Here is a 14115-nt window from a genome sequence, read left to right as displayed (position 1 = left end):
CCCTTGACATTTAAAAATGGCGGCCTCCATGGTGCATGCCGTGTTCTACGTGGTGCTCGATTTCACTCTTGAAACGATTGTCATTTTGAAGGATTGTAAGACCGGAATTTTGATTTGAATAAATGTAGGAGAAGACTTGTTTCAGCAACTCCAATAATGTCGAAAACGGCACACGATTACGCTTCGAAAGACCGCACTAGCGATGTTTTAAATGTCGAGAATGTCAACATTGATTTTGCATCGTTGTTGTTGTCTGGAGACGTTTTGAAAGGCCTGTCACTTGCGGGTTTTGAGCGTCCGTCACCAATCCAGTTGAAAGCAATACCCATTGGGAGATGTGGCCTTGGTAATGAATCATATTTGGTGAAAAACTTCCAATTACACAGGCCTATAGTGCTGCATGTTTAGTGTTTATCCAATATTTAGAAAACAAATATGGAAAAGTTTCCGTATGGCGCCACCACTTTTTCATTCGATATGAAATAATATAGTATCTAATTTACCTCAATGAGATATCCTTTTTTGTAAAAATTAGTGAAAAAGTGGTGGCGCCATACGGAATGTTATCCAAAAATATGTTTGACTTTGGTGTTTGAATATAATATTTGACTTTTAATTGATGAGGGTTACGATTAATTATTGTATTGTTACTTATATAGTAACACTTAATTTACGATAGCAACTGGTTAGGTTGTACTGTACTTCTAGAAACTAATAAGGCTCCCCTGTGAGCCTAGTGAGCCTAGGGGTCTAATAATTTGGGCCTCCTTAACGCTATACGTTTTTCAAATCAGCGTTGATAGGTGAAAGTTTTACGACCATTAGCCATCAATAACTGAAGTTTCCTTTGTACTACACTACCAAAACGTTCCCCACATACTCAATATACATTCATAATGCTTGTATTTCCTCTTTGTTGAGTGGAACTAAAAAGAAATCGTCAAAAAATGCAATTTTCTGCTCGGTACTCACTGTTGTTTTTCTGCCGCATCGCACGTTTTTTGACTTCTATATATGCTCAACACTTTATCTTTTGGTCACTCGATCACCAAGCGCTGTACACCAGCCTACTCGCCGAACTACCGAGCCACGACCGAGTTGGACTAAACCATTTTGTAGAAGGGGTGTTACGCGGCAAGACGGGCGTGCTGTCCGCTTACGATGCCTGCCGTTCACGCATAAAGCGCACACACACTGCCGCACAACAACACCCCTTCTACAAAATGGTTTAGTCCAACTCAGTTGTGGCTCGGCAGTTCGACGAGTAGGCTGGTGTACAGCGCATGGGAGTGGCCAAAAGATAAAGCGTTGAGCATATTGAGAAGTCAAAAAACGTGCGATGCAACAGAAAAACAACAGTGAGTACCGAGCAGAAAATTTCATTTTTTTACGATTTTTTTATTTATTTCACTCAACAAAAAGGAAATACAAGCATTATGGATGTATATTGAGTATGTGGGGAAAGTTTTGGTGAAATTGGGCCAGGGGCCAACAATGCATTGTAGTTGAAGTTGTATCTATGATTTATAGTTACCCATAAAAAGACTTTGGTATTTTTTTTATGATGAGCATGTTAATCAATTTGACGTTTTTTTTCCTATATGAAAACTACAGATTTGATTGTACAAGCTAAAGCAGGAACGGGGAAGACATGTGTTTTCAGCGTGATAATCTTGGAGAGTCTGGATCTTCAGTGTGGGAATGTTCAAGCTCTTGTCTTGACTCCAACACGAGAGATTGCTACACAGGTCCAAGGTGTTATACAGGCCATTGGGGGATGTTTGCAAGGTCTAAGATGTCACACGTTCATTGGAGGGACATTATTTGGGCCTGATCGTCAAAAGCTGAAGAAATGCCATGTGGCTGTTGGCACACCAGGTAATGGCTTACATCATCCGGGCAACAAATAGTTTCAATGGACTCCTTGCATTGACTCTCAGCCAACGATAGCTCTTCACGCGTGGACATTAGTGTTGGCAGCCTATGTAAGGGGTCTTTAATTCGCACCCTTCACTCGTTACCTGTCAATAAACTCATCATTGTCAAGATTGTATTCCTCACAAAATAAACAATTTATTGATCAGGACCAGGTAGTTTTGATAATCCTAACTCTTGATCCTCCCCAACAGTCTTTGACTGGAAGAACCTGGATGAACCATGGCTTAAATTAGGAAAGTGTGTGCCAAGATTTCTGAGTATTTCAACATGGCAGATTTGATTGTGGCACCTTTTTCTGGCTGACTGCACCAATTCTATTGTATTTACAGTGACATTCATTAAGCAAACCATTGCAATGCCTGGTCATAAACTGTGCATTTTGGTTCTATTCACCTTGCATTGTTGTCCAATCCCATTTAACCTATCACCTCCCAGAATGAATATTTTGTATTTCTGAATCCATCACAAGTCTAAAGTGTGTGGTACATGTAAGCGAAATGCATCTGTTTGAAACCTTTCTAAGTTGACCTTTGTTTTAACATTGAAGGACGAGTGAAGCAATTGATTGAATATGATGCCATGCCAACTGACGGCATTCGACTCTTTGTCCTGGATGAGGCCGATAAACTATTGGATGAGAAGTTTCAAGACCAAATCAAGTAAGTTCACTCTTACAGAAGAGGTAGGGAACAATGTTTGACCTTAACCCTTTCAGTGAGTCACAATCCCCAACCTCACCACTAATTACTCACCACCCCAACCTCCACCATCCAAACATTCACTGCCCCAAACTACCACTGCCCCAAACCTTCACCACCCCAAACTCCATTATCCCAACCTCAACACCCAAACTTCCACTGTCACAACCTCCACCGCCCCAACCTCACCATCCCAACCTTCACCACCCCAACGTCACCACCCCAGCCTTCACCACCCCAGCCTTCACCGACCCAATCTCACCACCCTGAACCTCAATACCTCCACATGGAATTGTCATCTTTGAGAGGGCAAGGTCATTTCATTCTTATTTCATGTTCTTGCTTTATAGCTGGATATATAACCGCTTACCAGTCAGCAAGCAGATGTTGGCCCTGTCAGCAACATACCCTGAAGCATTAGCTAAGAGCTTGACTACCTACATGAGAGATCCAACATTTGTACGACTAAACCCTAGGCATCTGGCTCTTAAAGGTACTGTGTAGATCTGGTGTCTTTAAGATGTGCACATGCTACAGAAGTTTGTACACAATGAGCAATTATCTTGTATGTCTTGTCCACAAAGTGTTCAAAAGTCTTCTTATAGTAATACTTGGTTCTTATATAGCGCTTTATCACATCCCTAAGGGACGTATCAAAACGCTCAGCATTTTTTCCTGCAAGGTATGTGGAGCTACATTTTGAAGTATGGGCCTATTTCTTTAAAGCACCCTGTAATGGTTTACAAAGTGGTGTGGCAATATGTTGCTGATCAAACCAGGAACAGCAGGGTGAACCCCTTCTCTTTTTCGATACGTGCACTGGGTTCTTTTACGTTACACAAACACAGGACCACTGCTTTATGCCCCATCTGAAGGTCGAAGCATCATGGTTAATTGTCTTGCTTAAGGACACAGGTGTCACAACTGGGACTTGAACCCACACTCTGCTGATCAGAAACACCAGAGCTTGAGTCTGGTGCTCTTTACTGCTTAGCCACGACACGCCACGCTAATATATCTTTGTTTCAATTTTTATGTTTTTAACAGGCATCAAGCAGTTCTACAAAGTGGTTCCTGGTCATGGTTTATACCACAAGGCATTTGAGATCAAGGTCAACCACTTACTGCAGTTACTAACTCAGATGTCATTTAGCCAGTGTCTGGTCTTCTCCAATCTATCCAGCAGGTTAGTTGAGTGTCCAGGGGGGAGGACAAGGGAATGGAGGATATTCTTAAAGGCAGTGGACACTATTGGAAATTACTCAAAATAGTTATTAGCATAAAACCTTTCTTGGTAGCAAGTAATGGAGAGCTGTTGATAGTCTTAAACATTGTGAGAAACGGCTCCCTCTGAAATACAAGGTTTTTGAGAGAGAAGTAATTTTCCACGAATTTGATTTTGAGACCTCATAATTAGATTTTGAGGTCTCGAAATCAAGCATCTGAAAGCACACAACTTCGTGTGACAAGGGTGTTTTTTCTTTCATTATTATCTCGCAACTTCGACTACCAATCGAGCCCAAATTTTCACAGGTTTGTTATTTTATGCATATATGTTGAGATACACCAAGTGAGAAGACTGGTCTTTGACAATTACCAATAGTGTCCAGTGTCTTTAATACCTTGTTGTGAGGACAATTTGTACAGACTTCATTTTTGTTCTGATCAGTGTGAGGAAAAACTAAACCATAACAATTTCTATTCTAGATGTCAAATTTGCATCGGGGATAAAGAATATCAATTTTGGTTTTTACCCATACACCGATGTGTGTTAGCACTGTATACTCAGTACTTTCCCGAGTCCTGTGAAAAACTATCACAGGCATGTTACTCGGGTGGGATTCGAACCCACGACCTTTGCAATTCTAGAGCAGTGTCTTACCAACGAGACTACCGAGGTTGCCCGGCAGCTAGAGGCAGTTCGAATCCTAATCGGGCAGGATTCGAACTGCCTCTAGCTGCCGGGCAACCTCGGTAGTCTAGTTGGTAAGACACTGCTCTAGAATTGCAAAGGTCGTGGGTTCGAATCCCACCCGAGTAACATGCCTGTGATATTTTTTCATAGGACTCGGGAAAGTACTGAGTATACAGTGCTGACACGCAGCGGTGTATGGGTAAAAACCAAAATTGAATTTCTATTCTGTTTTTTTTTTATATCGAGCCTATCGATCACTCATTTTTCTCGTTTGTACAACATTGCACCACTAGCTCTCACCACCCCAGACAGCAATTGTACAGTCAGTACATGCAAGTAAACAAAGCTTAAACTGTCTGAGATCCAGTTTCTTAGCTTCAGTCCGGGTAGCTAAAGTAGTTTATCTCAATTGTACATTGGAACTTTTACTCCAAAGGGCCGTTAGCCACACACAAGCTTAAAGGAACACGTTGCCTTGGATCGGACGAGTTGGTCTATGAAAAGCGTTTGAAACCGTTTGTTATGAAATGCATATGGTTAGAAAGATGTTTTAAAGTAGAATATAATGATCCACACAAGTATCCACACAAGTATCACTCAAAATTGCACGGTTTTCATTTTACGTCGCGAACTTACACGGTCGGCCATTTATGGCAGTCAAATTTTTGACTCCCATAAATGGCCGACCGTGTTTGTCGACGAGGTAAAACGAAAACCACGCAATTTCGAGGCATATTTGTGTCGATCATTGTATTCTACTTTTACAATATCTTTCTAACCATACCGATTTTATAACAAACAGTTACAGAACGCTTTTCAAAGACCAACTCGACCGTGTTCCTTTAATTATCATTTATTTTGTGGCCTTTACAAAAATCCTTGTATGCACCTTCACTATTGTGCAAACATAGGTTGGGGGAGGGGAGCATGTTAACAAAAGGGCTCCCGGGCCTTGACTTCCAGCAGGCACAATTTGTTGGCACTCATTCTAAGATGAATAGCTTCATTTTTATATTTATTTATTATTTGTTTTCAGAGCTCAAAATCTCTCAGATATCTTATGCGAGAATGGATGGCCAAGTACTTGTATATCAGGCAACCAAGACCAGACCCACAGACTCAATGCAATGTCAATGCTCAAGACATTTCAGTGTCGTGTTCTCATATCAACTGATTTGGTGAGTGTGCATTTTGTGTTTAATTGTGGAAGTAACCTCCAGCTGGGGCTTCTTTTTCAGAGCTATCAAATTTCTGGGGGGGGGGGTTCATCAGGGATGGCAGATATTAATCTGAATTAAAACTATTTTATATCTGCCTCATGAAGAAAAACTATCACTTTCTGTAGACATAAAGAAATCATGCTCTCTTTTTTCTTCTTCTCTAGCAATGAGGATAGTGGTCCCAGGATCCTGGTTGTGGCACTTGTGTTCTTTAGGCAATATACTTAACTATAATTGCTTCTCATCACCCAGGAGTAAAATGGGTACCTGTGAGGGTAGAGGTTGTTGATGTGAATGATTAGCAAACTGTGTGCCATTTTGGCTGCCTGTGCTGCATACTCCTAAGGAGTTGAGAAGGTTTTAGGAATTCTTAATGCCCAATGAACTGGGGCAGTAATAGTGGAAGGCACTTTGATATGACGATTAAAAAGCACCTCATAAGTATCTATTGTTATTTTAATTAAAATGCAGTGATGGGCAGTAGCAGTTAATTCCTTTTTTTGTAGATGATTTTTTTATAGATTGGAATGTCCTTTTCTCTAATGCAGACAGCCAGAGGCATTGATGCAGAGAATGTCAACCTCATCGTGAACCTAGACGTACCCTCTGATGGTAAGACTTATCTTCATCGCATTGGGAGGGCTGGTCGTTTCGGCAGTAAGGGTGTTGCAGTCACACTGGCCAGCGAGGGGAACGAGGAATCATTGCTGAGAAACATCCAGCGACAGTGCCGAGTCAAACTACGGGTCTTGCCAGGTAGGTTATATTCATAGAAACTTGTTGATACATGACCTAAAGTTTGGCTGGCCTTGTCATTGGAGTGTGGGTTCGATGAGGCATAAGTTTCTTTTGGCATGTCGTGGTCTAGTGGTCTAGAGCATCGGGCTCAAGTTCAGATAGCCTAGTCATACGATTGTGGGTTAAAATCCTGATCATAACACTTGTGTCCTTGAGCGAGACACTTAAAGGAGGCACTGGACACCTTTAGTAATTGTCAAAGACCACTTGTCTTCCAACTTGGTGTATCTCAACATATGCATAAAATAACAAACCTGTGAAAAATTGAGCTCAATTAGTCGTCAAAGTTGTGAGAGAATAATGGAAGAAAAGACACCCTTACTCGCACACGTTTTGTGGTTGCAGATGCTTGTCTTTGAGACCTCAGCTGAGGTCTCAAAATCAATTCAAATATTTTAGTGCAAAATTACTTCTTTCTCAAAATATACATCACTTCAGAGGAAGCCGTTTCACACAATGTTTTATACTATCAACAGCTCTCCATTGCTTGTTTAACCAAGTAAGTTTATATATTACCAATAGTGTCCAGTGCCTTTAAGCATCTATTATTTCTCCTGACCCAAGTCATGCGGTTGGGCCTCGGTCCCTTTGTGGCATCCCATGGCCTAACGGTCGATAGCATCAGACTCAGGGAGAGAGTACATTGTGTCTCCATAAATCTCATTAGATTAAGAATTGGATTTGCAGGAGAGTGTGCCACATCACCTTGTAAATCATTACAAGGTGGTATATAAATGGGTATCATTATTCACAAACTGGGCGTACCTGTCTTAAAGATTAAAATATTTGAGACACAGGTATTTAAAGCACTACATAAGAACTCTCATGTCGTTTCTGTGGACGACAAATCACTGCCAGAGTTGGTCTCATCTCTCATGAGCGAGCCTGTGTCAGAACTCACTCTTTTTGATGAGCTATCTACCTTCTCTTGATCCATCGAGTTGTGCCTGCATCATTTGTTTTTATCTTGTTTGCTCTACATAGTCATTAATGCTTAGCGATAGACAGCCTATATATACATAAGAACTTATTGTTTAGTATGAAGGCAATAATAAAACTTAAACTATTTGTATTATATATTGAGAATTTGATGCAAGTAATGTGATGTACATATTCTTTGTTTTTCTTCTCATCTAAACAGACCCTGTGCCATCAGACTTGGTGAATTCCATTGATGTCATTGTGAATGAGTTAGATGTGACAGCCAATAGTGGATCATCCGTTACATGCGATGGGAATGACACAGAGAATATCTCAGATGACAACAAGTTTGAAGAAACCGATGAATCACAATCAGAGATCAACGACTATGAGCATTCAAAGACACTGGAGAGAGCGCCCTCTTGTGAGAGAGCAAGGGAGGATTTTGGTCCAATGAGTCTAAATGGTCCGGCAGGCAATATTGGCAAGAATCCCGAATCAAACTTTGCAGTTAAACCACCTCTGAAATCACATGATACAACTCCCTCGACCTTCACAATGAGTGGGATTAACAATCACAGTATACCATTCAACATACGAAGCCCAATCAATTTCAAGATTCCCTCCTTGGCTGAGAAAGTTGGACGGAGATCTCAACAAGATACATGGACCTGGCAGAAAGCCACTGCAGATTTTGAACAGTTTATGAGCGGATGTAGAGAATGCTGTGATGTTACATCGCATCTTCAAGATGACGGATTTAGAGAACGGTATCGGAACGCTGGATTAGTCCAGACTGTAGTTGCGTTGAGTGATCCTGGAGGAGATGTTGTAATACCATCGCAATCAGAAGAACCAGGGAGTGACAACTCGGGGACAAATCAAATGAAGAAAGATTCACTGTTATCATTCAATGCAGAAACACTCAGCCAAGAAGGGGTTAATCCAAAGAGTCTAAGGAGCATTACGTCATCTCATAATGCAACAACTGATGACAAAGGTGGCAATGAGAATGATGTAGGGGTCACAAGTAAAGGGACAGTAACCAATGTAAGATCGATTGGCAGGGGTTATGTTAACGGAGGAACAGCTGATGTAACATTGGTGGGTACTTTGAACATGAGCAATGATTTTGCTGTTCCCAGCAATGAGCTTGGAGATGAGGTCCTAGCTGGGACTTCTTCTCTATACAATGCAGTCACTGAAGGAGAGAAGATTTATCACTCATACAGGACAGCATCCGAGAGTAAAGATGATGTGGATATTGTCCAGCAAGAAGACGATAAAAGACTGAAACCTTTTGGTTTATCAACGGCAACATCCAAGACTAAAGATGACGGAGACACTCCGTTCCAGGAGAAAGAAGAAGAGATGACCAAGAGAATATCTTCTGACTTTAGAGTGGCTGACTCACCATCGATGGCATCATCTATAAGCGAGAATGACTTCAAAATAGCCTATGAAGAAGATGACAGAATCAATGCAGTTTTTGTTCCCATTAACCACAGCCTTGCCAATTCAAGAGAAAGGAATGTTTCTGCAGAGAGTGCAGTAAGTGTAGCCGTGCAGGAGGGAGATAGATGTGAAAAGAACGATCAAATGTCAATGAAAACAGAAACATCGGAAATGAAAGAGAAAGTTTGCTTTTCATGGAGGCCATCTCAAGATTTCCACAGTAGTCTTGTACCTGAAAACACTGATGGTTTTTCAGCTGCCAATAATTCCGATAGTAGCGAATGTGATGATGCTACGGAAGAGCCATTGGTTGTTGATGGCATAAGAACAAAGATGCACAGTGCTCCTATGCATCAAACAAGTACATCTTTACCTGAACAAAATGTTAGTAATCACATCCCTGAAACTGTGTCTGTCAGACCATGGCACATAAGACAACGCAATCCGACAGAGGCTGTGAGAAGTAAAAACTGCGTTGATAAAACAGCACCATCACAAAAAACATTCAGTCCATTGCCAGCTGTCAAAAGATCAATCTGTGGAAAATCTCAAGGTTCTGGTTGCAAGCCAACTTGGACCAAACCAACTAGGGTAACTTCAAATGCACCAGGGAGAACAAGGACTTCAAAGGATCCATTGCAGACAGACTCTGTTGACTCTTCTGACAAGACATGTCCAGATGAGTCAAACCTGGGCGCTGATCCAATTTGGCAGTCCTACACGCAATACCTTAAACCTGAAAGTGTAGCTATTGATTCTGATGTTGGTTCAACGGACTCTGGTTCTGATGACGTAAGTTCTGCTGAAAGCCAAGATTCACCTGATGATGATTTGTCAAGCGAGGGCAGTGGTGATAATAAACCCCAGCAGACCCGGCACCCTGACTACCGGTATGACTCAGCTATAGCCCATGGCTGGTGGTTACCAAGTCCCTATGAGCTGCAGCCATCTGCTAGTTATTATGGGGTGCCTGACTACACATCATTTACAACTCCCAACCAAGTCGATCATCATAACCAGTATATTCCCCCAGGATTTCATCAAGAAGATTATTATAACGGTGCTTATAATGGGATGTATAACACACAGCCACATCACTACAACTACCAAAACTCTTGATTTGAAAATCTAAGGCCTTCACTTATTTAGACTATAGTTTTCAATAAATCTATAACAAAAGTTGAGCATAGCCTTTGGCCTAGTCTTGGCCTTAGTGCCCCTCAAAAAAAAGTCCATATACATGTAATTTTTTCTTTTTCAAGTGGAAGTTCTTTTTGCAAAATGAAAATGGCCTTGCCTTCTCCAAAATAAAAATTCAGGGCCTTGTGAAGTGGCAAAACTTTAGATTAAAAGCCATCCACTCCCAATAATTGATAATGATTGGACCTATCCCAAATTGAGACCAAGTAGTTGGGACAGACCCTCATATAGACCCTTCTCAGATGAAGTCACTATTTAACCTGTCATGTTGGAGTACCTCCACGGGCACATCATACACACATATGTTACCTTAACTGCATGAACTAAGAAACACCATCTCATTGGATGGCACTTTGTGTACTTTTCCTACATATGTGCAGATTACTCCAGCTTTGCTATAGAAATACGAGGCCAGTGAGAAGGCTCTATTAAGTTGAAAGGAAAGAAATTCAAACAGAAAAATGACATAAAGACTGTACACATTGTAGATGTAATAATTCTGGTTAATTTATATTTGAAAAAACATTGCATTGCTTATTGGCACCATTCATTTAAAAATCTCACAACACTTTTACTGCTACTGAGCAAGTCACTACTTTATGAATTTGAATACATGCAAGACTAGCATGGTCTATTGAGTCTATAACCATTCAAACAAATGGATAAAAATGAATTCAAAACATGAAAGACAACTGTATGTTCAATAAACATAATACAGGTTTAGAATAATACAATATTAGATGTCATTAAAAGTGTGCACAGCTACAATTGTGGTATACTTCATTTTGGGGGATATGCCTCATGTTGAACAACAGAGTGAAAACTACTAATTTAAAAGATAATTCTAACTAATTTATAATTCACCTTATTTATCTGATGATGATCTTTAAGAGCTTTCGTTGAATGTGTCTTCAATGAAAAATGAGTTCTTAATGTTGTTGTTCATAACTAAAAGTGTACCCATGGTTGTGGCTGTGCACAGATAAAAACACTTTAAGTCACTAGTGAATAACTTAGCACAAATAGTTTGCATAGAATTGAAAAGAAAGTATTGGGCAGCATGATCACACCAGGTTCCCTGTTTACATTATTGGCTTTCAACACTTAAGAAAGTCAAATAAAAAGGGGACCAGACTCAGATCAACTCAAGAGCACTTTGTACATTTTTATAATATAAAACTACTTGCATGCAGTATTTTATAAGGACATGTATAAATATAGAAAAACATTTTAAATTCATCTTCTGTTTTAATCAAAAAATATGAAATATACACATTGGGATGTAACTCTACTATTGTCATGAAATTTAGTTGAATAATCCCTTTTCAAAAAATCAGGGGCGTATTTACGGGTGGGTATAGCAGACACACCCCCCCCCCTTTACTTTCCCCAACTGAACAAAAGTTAATTGAAAGGCAAACAAAGCAAATTTTAAATTTAAAAATGTGTAAACAATAGTGTGTAAACCTTGTAAAATGCTTCTGAACTGTCCTTGATTTAACCAGAGAGCCTGTATAGCAATTTCCATGTAGGGGCCCTTTAGCGGCCCTGAACCAGATAGCGTTTGTATTGAAATGGAAATAAGCACATCAGAATCTTCTTATCATACACTCTATACAACTTTTGCTCACAATATAAAGGGCAAAGTGACCAGGAGTCGCCTCAGATTGCATCACAGAGCATCTAGAATCAAAATTTTGCTGGGCCCGCTTAATGGCCCAGAACCCCATACCATAAGGGCTTTGTGTTTTTGTTTTAATATTGAAGAAATGTTGTTTTGAGCCCTGTATTTGCTTCCCAGTCAAAACAAACCAATTACAATGTATCTTGAGCTTGTCAGCTAAGCCTTGCAGTATATACTAATCCATAGATTATCATTCAGAATAAATTACCATAGGGCACATTATTATTATTTGCTGAAAATGTGCAGCTTGGAAATTGGCCCTCTAATTAGCCCCCTTAAGTTATGTTATTAAGATTCTTTACAAACATATTTTTGTTCAGAATGTAAAAGTTGTGCAAAGTTTTAGAATGTATCTCCTACTATTAACATCAGTATCATTGTATACACTCATGAAACGCTGATTCATTGTTATTATTTTGTTAACTTTATATTTAATTGAGAAATAAAGTGGTGGCAAAACTCTTCATTTCCAAAATGGATTTCATTTGCATTATATATTCAGTGACTGCAACAGAATACCTAAAATCTGTTATCCAACCTTAAAACTTCAACATGTGATTTCTTCAGATTGTGTTCCCATTTGTTATATATATTTACAAGTTTTAATATAGTAGCCTACCCCCAAATATTAATGTCAAAGTACCCTCAAAATTACACGCCTACTACAGGCCAAAGAAAGTAAGAAAATACCAGAAAATGCATTTTTATTAGGTAAGTTTCATTGAAGGCGGCACCACTCTCAAATTGAGTAGATACCGCGATAAACAATCTTGCCAAAGTCCACACAGAGCCCAGCATGGTGTATACGTCAGAGTGATGAGACCCAAGAAGTTCAGTGACCTATCGCTGTAGTCCCATGAACAAGCATCAAACTGCCGTAGGATAAGCCCGGCGCTAAGCTCCCATAGGAACGCGATACATACGTAAATGGCTATCCTGACACCCAGTTGAACCCGATGACGTAAATTGACGTAAATACGCTCGATTATGTAGCTTCCGCTTCCGTAAATGAAGAAGGAATATATTGAAGAGTAGCCAACCAGCTATTTGGAAGAAATACAATATTTTTATATAATTTTTCTGAAGACTTGCAAAGACAGATACGTTTGCATTTTTTGTGGAATATAACCCCATAGATTTATGCCTAAAATAATATTCGTTTCTGAACTTTCTTCGGACGTATTGTAGCTCTTCATCAAATTACAATAAATGGCAGTTCTGTAGAAAGGATTTATTAAGCTAAAACTTTGACTTCATAAGTAATGTTTCTCACAAGTCAATATTCCTCATAAAGTCGTAGTCATGCCTTGTGTTTCGTACCTTGACCTCTCTATTAATGAGTGACTTTAAATAATTAAGTCAACAATAAAAACGATGCTATTCATATTGGTGGAAATTGTGCAGGTAGATAGTGGTAGAATAAAATTTTAAAAAATAGCGAACGTCATGCAAGTTTTAGTGGCAATAAATTGAACAAACATCTCACCTGGTAATTTGGTTTACCGTGTACCAAAATATCATACAAGGCCGTGAAAACAATTTCATCCAGGAACCCGTGCATACCGTAGAAAAATAACCTTGCTATCACAGGTAGGGGTTGGTAACTAGACTCGCCAACGTCTCCTATCCTCGTCTTCAGTCCACAATTGCTCACCAGAGATGTTGTTCCATTGCTTATGTTGTTATCGTTGACATCTTTTCTTGCTGATGGTGCCTTGAACCGCTGATGGAGTACTTCTTCACATCCCGTCCCCAATTTCTTCTTTGATTTGTTGGTCTGCCTCATGATTCAGAAATTAAATTACTAGTGATGGAGTGTTCTGCCAGACAGCCGTTTGTACTATGATTTAACTGCCAGTGGTTTCTTTAACGCGCGCCTTTATATAAAACTGCACGTGAATCTCATGCGTGGGTACCGTAACACAAGCAACCTCATTAGCAATTCAAGAAATCCCTAAGCTAATTTATACGTGAACACCATCCACCCGTGCATTATGGTTTGAGTGCTTGCACACTCATGATTTTCCCACAGGCACAATGTGTATACACATTGGTAGTGTATCATGTTAATAATTCAAATCAATAATGCAGACCCATGGAATTCACCGACGGACGTAAACCGATCTATTATTACCCTTCAGACCCACGAGGTATGGTTGAGGTACCGTACCCCTCAGCATAATCACCGTCATGCCTGATTAGTGATGTAGGCCACGCCTATCCTAATGACAGACTGAACTAACTGAGGGCACATTATAAGGGTTTTAACAAACAGTGTATATCAAC

General features: G+C 39.9%; 2 protein-coding genes across 2 annotated transcripts; one reads left to right on the top strand and one right to left on the bottom strand.

The window, feature by feature from the left end:
* The first annotated feature begins 30 nt into the window (after nt 1-30).
* Nucleotides 31-10086, top strand: LOC117307285 (probable ATP-dependent RNA helicase DDX20). The gene is made up of 8 exons (XM_033792003.1): nt 31-346; nt 1615-1878; nt 2486-2597; nt 2987-3129; nt 3684-3822; nt 5588-5729; nt 6320-6527; nt 7711-10086. The coding sequence occupies exons 1-8, from the start codon at nt 157-159 to the stop codon at nt 10062-10064; spliced, it is 3552 nt and encodes a 1183-aa protein (XP_033647894.1). The 5' UTR covers nt 31-156; the 3' UTR covers nt 10065-10086.
* Nucleotides 10087-12511: 2425 nt separating this feature from the next.
* LOC117307287 (transmembrane protein 229B-like) lies at nt 12512-14115 on the bottom strand. The gene is made up of 2 exons (XM_033792005.1): nt 13316-14115; nt 12512-12872 (listed from the first exon to the last, which is right to left on the bottom strand). Exons 1-2 carry the CDS (start codon nt 13613-13615, stop codon nt 12537-12539), a joined length of 636 nt encoding a protein of 211 aa, XP_033647896.1. The 5' UTR covers nt 13616-14115; the 3' UTR covers nt 12512-12536.

Source organism: Asterias rubens, chromosome 2, assembly GCF_902459465.1.
Source record: "Asterias rubens chromosome 2, eAstRub1.3, whole genome shotgun sequence".
NCBI classification, from domain to species: domain Eukaryota; kingdom Metazoa; phylum Echinodermata; class Asteroidea; order Forcipulatida; family Asteriidae; genus Asterias; species Asterias rubens.
This window is presented reverse-complemented; position numbering and strand designations above follow the sequence as displayed.